At 44.6% G+C, this 18,397-nt stretch overlaps 1 protein-coding gene across 3 annotated transcripts in view; it reads right to left on the bottom strand.

The window, feature by feature from the left end:
* GASK1B (golgi associated kinase 1B) overlaps window positions 1-18,158 on the bottom strand; it is a 57,366-nt gene extending 39,208 nt beyond the window's left edge. The window contains exons 1-3 of one of the 3 annotated variants that reach the window (XM_068542383.1): window positions 17,982-18,158; window positions 16,128-17,261; window positions 9,911-10,105 (exon numbers count right to left, since the gene is read on the bottom strand). In XM_068542383.1, the coding sequence (XP_068398484.1) occupies window positions 9,911-10,105; window positions 16,128-17,040 (1,108 nt within the window). In that variant the 5' untranslated portion in view covers window positions 17,041-17,261; window positions 17,982-18,158. Of the gene's footprint in view, window positions 1-9,910; window positions 10,106-16,127; window positions 17,262-17,977 lie in introns of all 3 variants that reach the window. The other 2 variants (XM_068542384.1, XM_068542385.1) reach the window with 2 other exon arrangements.
* Between the last annotated feature and the right edge of the window lie 239 nt (window positions 18,159-18,397).

An 18,397-nucleotide genomic window follows, 5' to 3' on the forward strand; every position in this document is an offset into this window, starting at 1 on the left:
GTATAAAACAAATAAACAACAAAGATATACAGTACAGGAAAATATATCTGTGATTTTTAATAACTTCAAATGGAATATAGAAATATTGAATCACTATGTTGTACCTGAAACTAATAAAATATTGTAATCCACTCTACTTCAATACAAAAAACAAATAAACAAACATAAAAAAAATGTCTAGCCTAGAAAACAGCAATCATCTACAATCTCCTACCCTAGTAACTGGTTCTGTTATTTGTATATTTACATCTGGTATTTTCCCATCCCTTTCTTTCACACCTGAAAAAGTAAATTGTTTTTAGAAATTTAAGGAGTAGAGCTTATGGTTAGCGTTCAGACCCTAGAACCCAACAGACCTTTTGAATTCTGATCCTATTACTTCTTAGCTTTGTAACATTGGACAAGTTATATAACCTTTTCACACCTCACTTTCATCCTCTGTAAAGTATGGGCAATACTGTACCTTCCAAAACAAACTTTGTTAAACAGGATCATGCATTTAAAGTTCTCAGCCTGGTGCCTAACACATATGCATATCCTGGAAAGGTTTTGCTATGACTATTTTTATATGCATGCATTATACAATCACATAATTCATCAGCCTTCTAGCCCTTATTTGTTTATTGAACATCTACTATGTCTCAAGCACTGTTCTAGGCCTAAAGCATACAGACATACATGCCAGGTTTTCAGTTGTTTGTTGTTTTGTGGGATTTTTTTCTTTCATAAAGTTTACATTTCCAGCAGGGAAAAGAGGCAAAAATTACACAAGGGAAATAAACTATTTGGAATCACCTTATGTATATAGTTTATCATAATTGTTTCACTAAATGTTACATTGCAAACATTTCTCTTACAATTAAATATTCTTAAATAGTGTCACTTTAACTGTGATACAATAATGTAGCCCAGTGGTAGGCAAACTTGGTCAAGAGCAGACGGTGAGTATTTCAGGCTTTGAGGGCCATACAATGTCAACTAGCAAGTACTCAACCGCATTGTGATACGAAAGCAGTCAAAACAATAAACAAATGGTGGTGACTATGTTCCAATAAAACTGTATTACATACCCTGAAATTCACATTTTTTGTAATTTTCAAGTGTCATAGTAGTATCATTGTTATTTGGATATTTTTTTCAACCATTTAAAATTGTGGAAACCATTGGTAGCTCAGGGACCACACAAAACAGGCTGTAGGCTATCTCTCTCCCACAGACTGTAGTGAATCAATCCCTAATCTAGTGTATGGGTTTATTGTGTCTCATTTACCATTTCTCTCCTTTAAATCTTAAATTTTTTTTGAACGATATATTTTCTATTAAATGGTTCTCAAACTGCCACAGGGAGCTTTCAACGGATGGGAATAATTGGTTTTCAGTTAACATCCTCTGTTTTCCTCCACATGCACCTCCCCTCAGCAAAATATTCTGACTGCCACAGAAACACATTCTGTCCTGCCACGCCTGGCATCAGTCACCGCAGGGAAAGGGGCTTCCGGAAAGCAGGGTAAGCGGCAATTCTCAGGCTGAGCCAGGCTGGATGCCCTTCCTTCCAGCCAGCAGGTCTTGCAGAGTATTTGTGCACGTTGCCCAGGCTGGTTCCAGATCTCAGAGCTGTAAGGTGCATTCCACTTTGTATAAAATACGGCTGATAACAGAATTGAATGAACCTTGATAGATCTGAAGGGATGACAGAAAAATACCCTTTGAAAGCAGGAAACAGGTTCAAGCAACTTACCTGAAGTGTTTCAGAGATGAGGAGCATTTATCTCTTCGCATTTGGGTTTGTCAGAATGATGTAGTACTGGGCTCTCTAGAGAAATCTTAACGGTGAAGAGAGAAAATTCTAACTATCAGAATGGGGAGGAAGTGGGGTTTTAAAAGACATGTGGGTGTTCCTGTGAATTAACGGTTATATAGCTTGTCTTTTAAAAAACTGAGACTTGCCAGTAAAACTTATTTTTTCCAAAATCTGAATATCTCCCCTGAATTTTGATATTCTCCCAAGTCGTTCTTTATTCAAAAGCACAAAGAAGACATTCTTGTGAGAAGATGAACGTGAAAATCCACTAAGAATGAATGCTATACACAACCTCCTCTGCCCTGGTGTATCAGGTGCCCTTCACCTTGAACCAGTGACCAGTTTTGCTGAACTACAGCGGGAGTTATCAGTGAATGTCTGCATCTATCACTGGGCAGAAACAAGTAAAAATATCCTGAGCTCTGAAATCAAAAGCCTATTTTATCACATGGGCCAAGTTCCAAGCTTCTTGTGAACAAGACAAAAAGGAAAGTGACAGTTCAGCTCAGACCCCTTCATTAAAAATAACTCCAAAACCCTCTAAAGAAAACAAAGACCAGCCAAAACTTGAGGCTCATCTTTGTTATGGAAAACAAATTCTGTCATGTTCCATTGCACCTGTCCGATGCATTGAAGGAAAACTTGAATGTTGCAGGTCTTTCATCTAAAAGCAAGTGTTGATGTGGGCGTACCTCCACGGAGAAGGTAGCAGGTGTCTTGTTGTTAATGATCCTTTAAGTACTATCTGCTCTATTTTTCTACTGTGCCTCTCACAGTAGGGTTCTGGCGATTAAAAGTGAAAAAAGCAGGTAAGATCTCTTGGCTTAGGGATGGCGAATGTGGACAAGCCAGTCAATGTGAGGGAGGGTGAAATAGGATTCTGTGACGGTCTTGCCAGGGAGGAAATGTGCAGGATAAGATGCTCAGGCTTTTAAACATTGTTAATTCACTTATTCCCAAAGCACGTATTTACCACTGTCCCCCAATATCTGGACGCATCTGGTTCCTGTGTGTGGGATAGAAAGAATTCAGAGTGAGGCATACCAGAAACAGAGGCCCTGCAAGAACCCAGTCCCAGGCAAGGCCTGGGCCACAGCTGGGCATCTAGTGGAAACAGACAAGCGTGCGTGTAATGACGATCAGGTTGCGTGTCTGCCAGTTGAAGAGTGTTTTAAAGGGACCGAGGGAAGGAAGGACTAAAATAAAGGCTGAGCTCTCAGTTCCAAGCCAAGCAACGAAGAACTGCCGGGCCCCAGCGTAGCGAAATGAGGAGCTCTGGCCATTAACAAGGAGAAGAGCCGTGTCTGGAGAGAAGCTGAGTGCGTCGGGTGGAAAAAGAAGTCACAGGTGTTGATTCTACTCTTGACGGCATCTCTGGTCTCCACGGGACTCAAGCCCACTCCTCCAGCCACCCTGACTGAGGCAACGGGTTCCCCAAGGCGGGAAAAGTGTGAGATCCAGAGACACTGAAAATACAGCACTGTCAGATATTAGAAAGAATCAACCTATATTAGGTTTTAAAAGGGGAAGGGGACAGAGAAGCAGAATTCCATAGATTTTATACGTGCAGATTCCACGCAGCCAACCAAATCCTCAATACAAGGGCTTGTCTTAGGAATCCAATTTCTGGGTGATTTAGAATACCGTTCTTCCAACAACAATATAAATGTATTTAGTTACCTTCCTAACTGTTTCACTAACTGGTTTTCTCGAGGTTGGACTGAGTTAAAATAATCTCCATGTTTCCTCAAGCGTTAGCTAAGCATGAAGCACTTGTGACTTCCTCTGCCACAGACAACTGAAACAATCCAAACCATCGGTTCTACTTTAAAAACGTATGACCCAGCAATCCCTCTACTGGGCTTATGCCCTGAGAAAACCATAATTCAAAAAGAGTCATGTACCACAATGTTCACTGCAGCACTATTTACAATAGCCAGGACAGGGAAGCAACCTAAGTATCCATCAACAAATGAATGGATAAAGAAGATGTGGCACATATATACAATGGAATATTACTCAGCCATAAAAAGAAACGAAATTGAGTTATTTGTAATGAGGTAAATGGACCTAGAGACTGTCATACAATGTGAAGAAAGTCAGAAAGAGAAAAACAAATACTGTATGCTAACACATATATATGGAATCTAAAAAAAAATGGTTCTGAAGAACCTAGGGGCAGGACAGGAATAAAGACACAGATGTAGAGAATGGAATTGAGGACATGGGGAGGGGGAAGGGTAAGCTGGGACGAAGTGAGAGAGTGGCATGGACATATATACACTACCAAATGTAAAATAGATAGCTAGTGGGAAGCAGCCGCATAGCACAGGGAGATCAGCTCAGTGCTTTGTGACCACCTAGAGGGGTGGGATAGGGAGGGTGGGAGGGAGACGCAAGAGGGAGGGGATATGGGGATATATGTATACGTATAGCTGATTCACTTTGTTATAAAGCAGAAACTAACACACCATTGTAAAGCAATTATACTCCAATAAAGATGTTAAAAAAATAAATAAATAAAAACAAAGTGTCCTTCTTTGTTCTGAACCTTTGACTAATGGACGGGAACTTCTGCTTTCTAGGTCTGCCCTGGACTTCCGCTATAAAAATGGGTTCTCCCAGACTCTTCCTGTCTCCATATTCCATTTAGAAAAACAGGAACTGACCTTGACTTCAGAGGGTCATGATGATGGAGTCACTGCCAATCTCCACAAACGATTGCATTTTGCCAGTAAAGTCTTGGTCACATCAGAGGGACCCGGTCCTGGGCCATTTAATGTTGGTTAAGGTAGATGAAGAAGCCATGAATTGCTGACTGGAGTAAGCTTCCTACAGTCCAAAGCTCATCACATCACCCCTCTTCTTCAGACCCCTCAATGATTTCCCATTATCTGCGGGATGAAGTCCATGTCCTTCCATAACATAAACCCACCCACTCTCCACTCACCACCGCCAGCCCCTATTCTCCTTTTTCCAGAAAGGTTTGCAGTTTCCAGGCACACGCTGCCTTCACAAGCTTCTCACACATCAGTTCTCTCCACCCTTCTGTACCCACCCACAGTGACTTTTAAGAACCAGTCTGACATTACCGCTTCTAGAACTTTCTGCAGTCCCCCTACCCACCCCCTATACACACACATCCCTCTCTGTGCCTGCAGGCTTCCCTAAACATATCTCGTGGAGGTCTTTATCCTACCAATCTTCTTTTTTTTTTTTAAACATCTTTATTGGAGTATAATTCATTTACAATGGTGTGTTAGTTTCTGCTGTATAACAAAGTGAAGCAGCTGTAGGTATACATATATCTCCATATCCCCTCCCTCTTGCATCTCCCTCCCACCCTCCCTATCCCACCCCTCTAGGTGGTCACAAAGCACCAAGCTGATCTCCCTGTGCTGTGCAACTGCTTCCCACTAGCTATCTATTTTACATTTGGTAGTGTATATATGTCCATGCCACTCTCTCACTTGGTCCCAGCTTCCACTTCACCCCTTGTGTCTTCATGTCCCTTCTCTACCTCTGCGTCTTTATTCCTGTCCTGCCACAAGGTTCATCAGTACCATTTCGTTAGATGCCATATATATGTGTTAGCATACGGTACTTGTTTTTCTCTTTCTGACTTACTTCGCTCTGTAGGACAGACTCTAGGTCCATCCACCTCATTACAAATAACTCAATTTTGTTCCTTTTTATGGCTGAGTAATATTCCATTGTATATATGTGCCACATCTTCTTTAACCATTCATCTGTTGATGGACATTTAGGTTGCTTCCCTGTCCTGGCTATTGTAAGTAGAGCTGCAATGAACATTGTGGTACATGACTCTTTTTGAACTATGGTTTTCTCAGGGTGTATGCCCAGTAGTGGGATTGCTGGGTCGTATGGTAGTTCTATTTTTAGTTTTTTAAGGAACCCCCATACTGTTCTCCATAGTGGCTGTATCAATTTACATTCCCACCAACAGTGCAAGAGGGTTCCCTTTTCTCCACACCCTCTCCAGCATTTATTGTTTGTAGACTTTTTGATGATGGCCATTCTGACCAGTGTGAGGTGATACCTCATTGTAGTTTTGATTTGCATTTCTCTAATGATTAATGATGTTGAGCATTCTTTCATGTGTTTGTTGGTAATCTGTGTATCTTCTTTGGAGAAATGTCTCTTTAGGTCTTCTGCCCGTTTTTGGATTGGGTTGTTTGTTTTTTTGTTATTGAGCTGCATGAGCTGCTTGTATATTTTGGAGGTTAATCCTTTGTCAGTTGCTTCATTTGCAAATATTTTCTCCCATTCTGAGGGTTGTCTTTTCATCTTGTTATGGTTTCCTTTGCTGTGCAAAAGCTTTTAAGTTTCTTTAGGTCCCATTTGTTTATTTTTGTATTTATTTCCATTTCTCTAGGAGGTGGGTCAAAATGGATCTTGTCGTGATTTATGTCATAGAGTGTTCTGCCTATGTTTTCCTCTAAGCGTTTTATAGTGTCTGGCATTACATTTAGGTCTTTAATCCATTTTGAGTTTATTTTTGTGTATGGTGTTAGGGAGTGTTCTAATTTCATTCTTTTACATGTAGCTGTCCAGTTTTCCCAGCAACACTTATTGAAGAGGCTGTCTTTTCTCCATTGTATATTCTTGCCTCCTTTATCAAAGATAAGGTGACCATATGTGTGTGGGTTTATCTCTGGGCTTTCTATCCTCTTCCATTGATCTATATTTCTGTTTTTGTGCCAGTACAATACTGTCTTGATTACTGTAGCTTTGTAGTATTGTCTGAAGTCAGGGAGCCTAATTCCTCCATCTCCGTTTTTCTTTCTCAAGATTGCTTTGGCTATTCGGGGTCTTTTGTGTTTCCATACAAATTGTGAAATTTTTTGTTCTAGTTCTGTGAAAAATGCCATTGGTAGTTTGATAGGGATTGCATTGAATCTGTAAATTGCTTTGGGTAGTAGAGTCATTTTCACAATGTTGATTCTTCCAGTCCAAGAACATGGTATATCTCTCCATCTGTTTGGATCATCTTTAATTTCTTTCATCAGTGTCTTATAGTTTTCTGCATGCAGGTCTTTTGTCTCCTTAGGTAGGTTTATTCTAGGTATTTTATTCTTTTTGTTGCAATGGTAAATGGGAGTGTGTCCTTAATTTCTCTTTCAGATCCTACCCTTCCTGTAGGACGGGTTTGGTTAGCTGTCTCTTGCCCTCAAGCTGGGAGCCCTGTGAGAGCAGGGACTGGTTCCCAATCATCTTTGGTTCTCCAGCTCCTGCCATAAGTCCCGATCAAAGCAAGCATTCAACAATGTTGAGGAATGAATGAGTGAATTTTTCAGAATCCCCCAGTTTTCACCTCCAGCCCTTACGTTCAAAGCAATGGTCAATGGGCCCTGAGCAAACGTTTGGTTGGTGTGACCTCCTAGTAAGCAGGGATGTCACTGTCCTCACTCTAAGTGGGTTAAGAAGGACTGAGGCACTGGAGAGGTAGAGGTGGGGGCAGGGGGGTTTCCAGGCCCTCCTTCTGCCATCCATCACCATGTCTCCATAATCCTCTGAGACTCGGGAATGATGAACACAGGGGTGGTGGAGACATCACTGCCTCGCTCCTCCTGACGCCAAATCACCGTCATGAGAAGGGGGACAGTTAAGGCGTCGGGGCTGCACTCGGGAATCAGACCGAAAGGGCGCGGAGGCGGTGGGTTTCCATGGGGACGCATGGTTACGCCGCCACATGCACCGAGGGTCCAGGTGATGTGAGAGGATAATGATGGTAGTGCAGACAGTGATGAGGGGAGGCTGGCGGGCCCTCCCACCCACGTATGCGTCCCAGCCCCACTGCATACGACCTGCACATACGCTAGTCTCTGAGCCTCACTTTCCCCACAGGAGACCTGTCCGAGAACATCTGACGTGCGGGGCTGTTGCGCGGTTTGGTGAGATGCTGAATGTAAAACGATTCGCCCTCCACGAACGGGAGAGACTGGGACCCTCCACCACCCACTCCAGGCGCCTTCTTTACATGACAGTTTGAGGTGCCTGTGTATTTAGTTCACGTGAACATCAATCTAGAGAAAGAAACTAGGGAAATCTAAAGCGATAGATCACCAAGAGCTGACTCAGCCTAGAAACTGAATGAAAATAACACACAGCAATCACTGCGCGTTCCTATGCGGGGGCACTGTTAGAGGTATTTTATCCGTATCGGCTCACTTCATTCCCACAACTCGATGAAGTCAGTACTGCTATCAATACCATTACACTCGAAGAAATAAGGTAGAAAGAGATTAAGAGAATTCACCCAGGTCACACAGTAGAACCAGGATTCAAATTCAGGGAGTCTAGACTGACAGTCATTGTGAAGCTAAACTGTATTCCCCCAAATGTATACATTGAAGCCCCACGCCCAGCACCTCAGAACGTGACTGCATTTGGAGAAAGAGCCTTTGAAGAGGCAATTAAGTTAAAATGAGGCTGTTACAATGGCCCAAATCTAATCTGACTGGTATCCTAATGAGAAGAAGTTTGGACACACTGAGAGACAGGAGGGGGACGGACCACAGAGGAAGGAGCCTATGAGGACACAGTGAGAAGGCGGCCATCGTCAAGCCAAGGAGAGAGGCCTGGGAAGAAACCAGACCAGCCGACACCTTGACCTTGGACTTCCAGCCTCCAGAACTGTGAGAAATAAATGTCTTCTGTTTAAGCCGCCCACCTGTGGTATTTTGTGACAGCAGCCCTAGTAAGCAGATATGCCAGTCACAATCTGAACCACAAAGCTATTTGAATTGGAAACTATACAGCTCCGTCCCCATGTTTAGAGTCACAAATAGAAGGTAAATGCTGTCAGTTACAACCAAATTCGACTGAAACGTCAATATTTGCCCATTAACTGAGGTCAGCACCTGTGCTGCCCTTAAACCCACCCAGAGATGGCAACAGATTCAGTCCCAATGGAAAGGTCATGACCTTGGGCTCAGGCTGGTGCTGAGTGAACCTTGAAATCAGTGGCCATAAGAAGAGTCCCTCCAGGCCACTGAGCTGTCACGTGGTCCAATGGTGTCAGCTCCAAGGGGGACAGGGATTCTTGACTCTTTTGTCCACTGATGCGGCCCCTAATGACTAGAAGAGCAACTGACACATAGCAGGTGCTCAACAACTATTTCTTAAAAGAAGAAAAGATAAACGTGATGCTGTAGAAGGGAACAGATTGCATGGAGCTGAGGAACACGCATCTTTCAGGCTGTGAGCACCGTGGCAACTATTGGCCACTGCCCCTTCTACCCCAGCCTCGTGTGAGATCGGGGGACACTTCCAGAGACACAGCAGAGAAGGTCCCCCAGTTCCCCCACTTTGCCGAAGAAGGTATGTAGTGAGCAAACAAGACGACAGGGGAGCCCAGCACTGCTTGAAGCCCACGCTCAGTAAACTTTTGTTCACGTATGAATGTATTTAGTTGATCAGCTCAACTTGATTGCTAAAGATGATACCCTTAGAGCTTTTCTGATAAAGAACACAATGTGGGCTTCCCTGGTGGCGCAGTGGTTGAGAGTCTGCCTGCCAATGCAGGGGACACGGGTTCGAGCCCTGGTCTGGGAAGATCCCACATGCCGCGGAGCAACTGGGCCCGTGAGCCACAACTACTGAGCCTGCGCGTCTGGAGCCTGTGCTCCACAGCAAGAGAGGCCGCGATAGTGAGAGGCCCGCGCGCCGCAATGAAGAGTGGCCCCCGCTTGCCGCAACTAGAGAAAGCCCTCGCACAGAAACGAAGACCCAACACAGCCAAAAATAAATAAAATAAATAAATAAAAATTTAAAAAAAGAACACAATGTGCTTTCCATCCAGATTTTCAGAAACAAGACATGATTCCTATACTCCTGAGTCAGTATTTTAAGAAAGTTTGCACCCACGTCCCAGACTTCCAGGATTTTGAAGTCAGTGTGTTTCCAAGTTGTGAGGGCATCTGGGTTATTGTCATAACTCCCTGCAAAATGCCTCTGTCCTCACCTGAGAGCCTGGGGCGACAGGAATTGTGCAGCTGCCACTCCCCTGCTCTGGCAGCCGCACCACCAGCGTGGAGCTCACAGCACTGCTCGCACGGACTCGAGAGGAGAGAGGAAAGTACCCACCGTGTTCCTCCTGCTCTGTGACGAGACGAGGCAGTACAAGTCGGAGAACAGTGAGCACAGTGGCATCTACACTGAATTTAAACGGAAGTGGGTGAGGTGCCTGCAGTCTGTCACCCAAGCAGCCCCGACACACAGCGTTCCTGGAACGAGGCGACCTAATCCAGTCTGACAGCTCTATGGCCGTAAAGCGGCATCCTAAAAATAAAGCACACATAATGCATCTCCCATGCTGGGCGTGAAAAACAGTACAATGCTTAAGTGCTGCCAAAATGGTAGCCCTTGGGATTCACTTGCATCTCTGCGCAGACTGCTGGGGAGCTTGGCCCAAGTGCTCCGTGGAAGATCACAGGGGGCTGGGGCTCTTCTGCTCTCTACATGGACATAGTCTGCTTTGTCTTGTCTTAGATACGTATTTTTAAATATCTTGTTTAAAAAAGTATTTAAATGTATCAGTATCACATAGTATCTGGTGACCTCTATCATGATTGATGATTTTTGCAAGGACAGTTTGGCAGAAAACATACTAATACATTCAGTCATATTGGCATATACACGATTGTTTACGGTCAAACAAGAAAATCTGGGAAGCGTTGGCTTGTATTTAAACAACAACAACAGCCCTTGTAGCCGTGTTCAGGGTAGTATGGCCATACTTCCTTTGAGTGAAAATATTATCAATGTTAAGTGGTTGAGTTGAAAAAAGAAGTTAAATAGAAAGATTGGCATAATGGTAAATCAGAAATCACCATGTTAAAATTTGAACATTTTTGTCACTATCCCATGATTATATCAAGTTATATTGGAGAGGTAATGTAGGTCAAGAGAAGCAACATGAGGATACTTTAGTATCAGACAGAACTGGGTACAAATGCCACTTCCACTGCTCACTAGCTATGCGTCCTTGAGCAAATTTCACACCTCACCGAGCCTCAGGATTCCCATATATAAAGTATCAGTACTATCTGCTGTGTGGAATTGTTAAGTAATGCAATAGTCAAATGACACCAAATGCACTATAGACACTCTGTGAGGCGTAACACTAGATTCTTTATAAGTTTACAACTGAAAAATACATCATTATCGCAAACATGGATTTCTTTACGAGGCCTTTGATGCTATATTTCAATTCACTTTTGCATTTCCCACACAGATACGCATAGGATGAGACTCTGGTCTAGTGGTCATGGCTGGATTTTGTAGGGTGGTACCCTCCTGGCCCTCCCTACCTAATTACAACCTTGTCCTTCCCCAAGTACAACCTTCTCATTTTCTGGGATATCTTTGGAGTGACACCTGTCAGAAAATGGTCCAGTGTACAGTTCAGGGCCAGTAAACCTGCTAATTTCACATATATATATTGTTGGATTCAAGGAGAGTCATCTAGAATTCATCAGGTTATACAACCAAGAACCTGTCCCAGACGAACCTGAGCTAGTGGCTCTGGGCTGATAGGATCACCTGTGTCAGTTTTACAAACAAACAAACAAATACATACCTGAAGATGAGCTTTATCATTGGGACCTTTTGTCTTTGGGCTGGATGAACAGAAAGTTTCATCTGAGAGGCTGGGGCGGGCACATCGTTCAGTCACAGCCTCTGATGCTCTTTTACATCTCCCTTTGCATCGTATGTCTCCTTTTTACATCCAGGTAATGTACATGACTTTCGGCAACGGTATTTAATTACACTGGGCCTCTACTTCCACATCCACAAAAGGCCTCTCGTAGAGTACCCACCTTATAAAAAGTTTAGGAGGATTTATTGAGATAATAGGTGCATGGTACTTAAAACAGTGCCAGTAGACGGTAACATTCAATATTACTCTTGCTATGGTCACGGTTGTTGTCTCCTTGAGAAATAAGAGGTTCCCAGAGCCCGTATCTGTGCATCAGTACACAAGTCATCAAGGTCTCGTTGTGTTAGATAACCAGGTATACAAATAGGTCGTGGTGATGGAGAAAGAAGACACACCTTAAGGCCCCCCAAAAGGATTTGGTGAGGAAAGCAGATTGATAAAGAGGAAAGTCTTGGAAGTTACAAGACAAGGGCTTGAATTCTTTCTGGACAATTAACTCATTGTATGACCTTGAGCTGCCTTCTTCTTATCTTTCTTTCTTCTCAAAATTGAGGTAAGAAAGTGTCTCCTGCATAGGTTTCTTTGAGAGATTAACTGCGATAAGCCTAATATCTATATTTGACTCACAAGAGACTAAAGATGTTCTTGGTACTAAACATGAATTTATTTTCACAAACATTCATCAAAAGTCAGAGAACAGAAACAACACTTAAGGCAGACTATTTACAGGACTGGCTGACTATCCACTCTCCCAGATATGAAAAGATCTCCTCCCAGACCAAGCCAGATCATCAGAGAAATGCCTACCTAAGCTGAGTTCTATTTTTCCTCCTACAGAAAACTCATTATCAAATTACATTACAGTGTGAAGCCACAGACCATATTATATTGATGGTCCTCACAAGAATAAGCTCCCTAAACCTTATTATTTGCATAATACAGAGGCTGCCAAGGATATTTTTCTTTACCTTTTCAATGAGCTATTTATAAGAATCTCGAGGAGAAATCCCAGCCTGGATTTAGGACTAAAATGGTAGCACTTGTCCTGAGTTTTTGAAGCCAGAAGGAAGTACAGATTTACTGTTTGGAGTCAGTGAAACAGACCAAAAATGCATTCTTGCATTCATTCAAAAATATTTATTGAGCAACTACTATGTGCCAGACTCTCCCCTGGGATCAGGACATTCAATGATGAGCACGACAGGAAATGTCTCTGCCTTCACAGATCTAGAGCCTAGTGGGAAAGAAGAGATGATTAAATAAGCAACTATAATTATAAAGCAATGATATAGAATGAGCCAGAAACAGATGCTGGGTAACAAGATAAGATCCATCACCCCCTTAGGTAGCTAGGGAGGCGCAAATAAAGCTAAGCTTGGAAAAGAGAAGACTAGGAGGACTCTAGAGGGGAGATCCACACATCTGTGGAAATCAAGGGAAGAAAGACACAAGTCAGGAAAAGACTAGAGGTAGGTGAGTGAAGAGAGATACCAAGAACCTAAGACTGTTAATCCCCTACCGTGACCAGAACTGATCTATTTATGTACTTTACATCAGTACAATGTCTCCATGAGTAGAATTATATTGTGTAGAGTACTCATAACTATAAATCATGTCCTAGCCTCTTGAGGAAACTGGTCTGATTTTATGACTCTCAGTAACTACATTCTAGTAGAAAGTATCAAAGAAAGAATAAAGAAAGTTCTGGTATTCCTGGAGATACAGTCTTAGGTATTTAACTCATCACATTGAGAGTCATGTCAATACAACCTTGTTGGTTTCTTTCCATCATCACTTACTTCTGCAAAGAGAGAGGAACACCAGTCTACATTGGAATTATAGATGTCTCCTTCAAATTTAATGCAACTGCCTTCTTCATTCCCAAAGATGCTGGATATTCAGAGAACAGAATTAAATACCTAAGAGGTATCCTGACACCAAAAAGTTTAACTAAGCCAGCAGGAGACCTACGTTTTAGTCCTAGCCCTGTCACATGAAGAAATGATACGTATCCAGAGAAAACTCTAATTCGAAAAGATACACGCACCCCAGTGTTAACTGCAGCACTATTTACAATAGCCAAGACATGGAAGCAACCTAAATGTCCACTGACAGATGAATGGATAAAGAAGATGTGGTATATACACAATGGAATATTACTCAGCCAAAAAAAGAATGAAATAATGCCATTTGCAGCAATATGGATGGACCTAGAGATTATTACACTAAGTGAAGTAAGTCAGACAGAGAAAGACAAATATCATATGATGTCACTTATATGTGGAATCTAAAAAAACGGTAAAAACGAACTTATTTACAAGACAGAAACAGACTCACAGACATAGAGAACAAACTTGGTTACCAAAGGGGAAGGGGAGGAATTAGGAATTTGTGATTAACAGATACACACTGCTATCTATAAAATAGATAAACAACAAGGACCTACTGTGTAGCACAGGGAACTATATTCAATACCTTGTAATAAACCATAATGGAAAAGAACCTGTAAAAGAATATATATATGTATAACTGAATCACTTTGCTGTACACCTGAAAGAACACAGCATTGTAAATCAACTAGACTTCAATTAAAAAAAAGAAATGATAGGTGAGGCTTGGAGGCTATATGAGTAACTCAGTGAACTTGGAACCTCATGTGCTTCGTGTAGTAACACAAATAATAGCAGTATTTATTGAAGGTTTACTGTGTGTCCAGCACCAGGTCTACGTGTTTTCCCTGTGTTAACTAGCAACAACCTCATGTGGTGGGTACTGTTGTCACTTAGAGCTGAGAACATGGAGGGTCAGAGAGATACTGTGACGTCTGTGGGTCACACGGTTGGTAAATTCAAACCCAGGGGTCCAGCTCCAGAGCCCAGGCTCCTAACCGCTACTTTCCTCTCTCAACTTCCGTCCAGGAGCTCCCAGGGAAGCTGGAAGGACAGATCAGAGTACCATGCCTCAGGATACATTCAAGCACGCATCACCTCTTCTCAGGGCCTTTATGACATGAATGAACGGCAAGGGAGCCTTCCAGGGGGACCCTCTGCCCTGCTTGGTGCAGGACAGGCTCAGTGTGTGCCTGCTTCTCCGTGCCCACCTGCATCCTCCCTCTCTCCAGGGTGCACCTGTCTGGACAGAAGTGGTAGTGTCACCTAAGCCCAACGGCTAAGAGCTGACGTTTTGAAGTTTGCTGGGCCTGGGCGCAAAACCCAGCTTAACCATTAACATGAGGCCAGTTACTTTGCCTAAATAAGCCTCGGCTTTCTCATCTCCACGTGGAGATAAGAATCGCACCTACCTCCTAGTACTGCTGTGAGAAACACAGGAGTCAAGATGTACAGAGACGCTACGTCTCAGTCAGCATAGCGCTTAGCAAGTAGTGAGGACCCTCCAGGAATGAGGTTGTACCACATTTGACAGAACGTCCGAGAGGCTTTCTCACGTCAGCGTCATCCTGGTGGACGACTTTGTGAATCCGGGGCATCGAAACACACCTGTGAATCTGCAGCACTTCGCCACGAACCAGGATGAGTAGGGAATGCCAGGTCTTTCTAAGTAAACCAGTGGTACTTCAAGAAGTACCCATTCTAAGACTAAATCATACCCCCGAAGCCATTGAAAATGCAGTTTGCCTTTTGGCCACTCCCAAGGCTTTAATCCATTCCAGTCCAGACTCCACGGGAACTGGGCTGAAATGCTACGTTTTGTGGTGACAGGCAGTAAGGAAATAGCCTTTGAGCTTATTATCTCTTTGGGGTCCTTTTTAGCCTCTTGGACCAGCCTGGATTCAGAGTGGTAACTTCTGGGATCACTCTGCTTTCAAACGCAGCCAAGGACCCACCCTACTTTGTGCTGGAACGCTGGAAGAGCCTTAGGATTCAGAGAAAACCCTTTCTGTGGCGTGAGCATTGTCACACACCAGCCCTGACGCCTGCAGCTGAATCGGCAGACTGCACACCCCAGAACCTGCCACAGCGTTTGTCACCTGACGGCATCTCGCGGCACTCAGGCTCAATAAACCATAGTCATGGACTCGGAGAAACCACGTGGCTGGTTGGTATATACACTGAACAAATCACCTCTTTTGGCCTCATTTTCTTTGTAAGCTAAAGCGGTCACGTCCATCGCGAAAGATGAAGGGGTCGAATCTAACATGGTCTGGCTCTGGGCCTCTTAAAAAGATTCCATCTGCCGAAGAAAGATAACCCTCTTCGCCTTTATTTTTAAAAGCTTCCAGTGCACAGGATTCTACTTACTTCCATACAAACCCATTTACTAATATGCCTGACTGTCAGCAAGTTCTCTGTCTCCACCCCGGCTCCCTCTCCTCATCACACAAATTGCCCCTGGCTTTAATGAGATGTAATAAGCCTCTGGGAAGCGCGGCGAGGGGAACGGAGAGCACAGATTGCGCCGCGGGGGCTTCAATCGCGTGCGCAGCGCAGCACCGCCCGGGCGCTCTCGTGTCCCCCCAAAGCCGAGAAAATCGAGGACGCCAAGCGCATGGAAAGACGCGCTGCTGCTCTCCAAACGGGAAACGCGGGTGGAGAAAACCATTTAGAAAAAGAGGCTGAGGGAAAAGAGGAAATCAAGCCCAGTCTCCAACAGCTGCAAACAAGAAGCCCGGGAAACGGTTACCTTGGATGAACTCGGATTTCCTGCTCACACAAGGCAGGGTCCGGTTGAGCCCCAGGATCCTGTCCAGGTGGAAGGCAAACACCTCGCTCATGTCCAGAGGCTGCTTGAGCAGCCCGCAGGGGCTGGGGCCGCAGGCGGGCGCCGCGGGCCGGCCGGTCCCCTCCAGCAGCAGCAGGCGCGCCCTGCCCCCGGGCCAGGCCGGCTGGAGACCCGCCACCGCGCCGTCGGCCAGCAGGCGCATCCGGCCGATGTCGTCTCCGCTCAGCCACGACGGGGCGCTCTCGCTGTAGATCCTGATGTTGCTTCCCCCGGCCCGGGGCCGCTGCACATCTGCGTCCCCACCTCGCGCTCCCAGACCCTGCCTCCACCCCCAGGGTCGCTCCCCAGCCTTGGCCAGGTTTCCTCCCCGGACGTGCCCGGGCACTTCAGCCTCAGCTGCCCTTGCAGCTTCCTGAGGCCGAAGGGACGGTCCCACCAAAGCCCCGGGTCCCGGGGCCTGAGAAGCCAGCGCATACTTCTTCCTGCGCTTGGGTTTCACGGTGCCACGGATGCTGGCGGGCTTGCTGCGCTTGGAGCGCAAGGTGATGTACACCACGTTGTTGGGCTGCAGCGTGGTCCCATTGCCCTGGGCCTCGGGAGGGGCCAGCGTGCCGTCCAGGGGTATCTCAGGGAAGGGGGCCTCGGCGGTGGCCCGGCTCCAGTGCGGCCCCTGGCGCGCGCGCCCTCCGTGCGGGGCAGAGGCGCGCCCCACCTGGCTCACCAGGAAGCCCAGGTAGATGGCGCAGGCCGTACCCAGCAGCAGGTTCCTCCTGGTCCTGGGGCGCCGGCTGCTCCAGAGTTTCCGCGCCCTCGGGACGCACAGGGAGGAGAGGAACCAGTTTAGGAGCTGCCCCGGCTGGTCCGGACAGCTCATTTCTGCGTCTCGTCCACATGCCGAGCAGGGTTTAAAGTCTGCCGTCGGCTCCTTCTGGCACGATGCATGGCTTTCTGAACGCAGCTGTCGCCTCCGCGCAGGTGTCTAAGTGGTCGCCAGTGGGCCGAGGAGGAAGTTAAGGGCGGGTGATGGGGCCGGGAAGGCTTCTGACACTGGCCACAGCAAACCTTCTGAACCCCGAGGAGAGGTCTGGCTAGTTCCTGGGAATGAATGGACACAGAGTGAACTGAGTCACAGCCTCAGACTCGGTCAGTTCCTCCACAGGAGGAAAGGAAAACACGGAACCTTTCCTTTCATCACTATCACCACGAAATGACTTTTTAAGTGAGGTTTAAAACAAATAGAAACAAGATAGATGTATAGATTTGATATTCAGTTTCCATTAGTGAAAACCAACCACCAAAATCCAAGACTATTTTATAACTTGCAACTAGAGTCATTTAATTTGATCCTGAAGGAAAAGCATTAAAATTGGACAAATCCAGGCTTTTCGTTTTGAAATTCAGAAATAATTTAAGAAAAGTAACCTAAGGTTTTAGAAATCTGTAGCTATCTTCTATTTATTTTTAAAAGTCCTGCATTAACTAATTGGACAGAAGCACCAAGTATTAACATTCAAATTCAGAAACATATTCTCTTAATCGTATGGTACAGTCTTTTCTTCATAATATATTCCATTATCTTACTTTAAGGGTTATTATAATATAAAGCCATACATGCCCATGTATCTTGGAAGCAATTACATTTATTCAATCACACATACACACACACACACACACACATAAACACAAAACACACATCTAACTGCTTTTTATTCCTTTTCTTTTCACCAAAGTCAGCTGAAAGAAGAAAACCAAAAGCCCTCTAGCTCTACTCTTTCACATTATTAAAAAGAAGAACTAGTAAGCAACCTTACTTACACAGCTGGCCCCGTGCTTGGCTCCAGGAAGAATGTAATCCCTGACGCTAATGCAAAGAACTATTAAAGGCTGAGGCATGTAAGTAGAACATATTTCATGGTCAAGAGTGTTCCACATTTCAAATATTTCAGCTCTGCTTTCAAAGCTCCCTTGAAAACTTCTGATTGCAAAGCAAAACGGGTACTTGTTAACTGGCTGCTGACAACCCACTTTTAAGATGTGTAAGGGTTTTTTTTTTTAAATATTGTAAAAAATAAACTTTAATTTTAAATTCTGGAGGAAAAAAAGCAAATGCCGTATTTTTCCACTTATTTTTAACTCCTGGGAGCCCTCTAGTGTCCTATTTGGAAACAGACGCAGAAGTGTCAGCCTTTTTGGTGTTAAAAAGCATTTGAGAGTGTTCGCTTAGCAGCAGT

The sequence above is a fragment of the Eschrichtius robustus genome, chromosome 4, assembly GCF_028021215.1.
Source record: "Eschrichtius robustus isolate mEscRob2 chromosome 4, mEscRob2.pri, whole genome shotgun sequence".
Classification (NCBI taxonomy): domain Eukaryota; kingdom Metazoa; phylum Chordata; class Mammalia; order Artiodactyla; family Eschrichtiidae; genus Eschrichtius; species Eschrichtius robustus.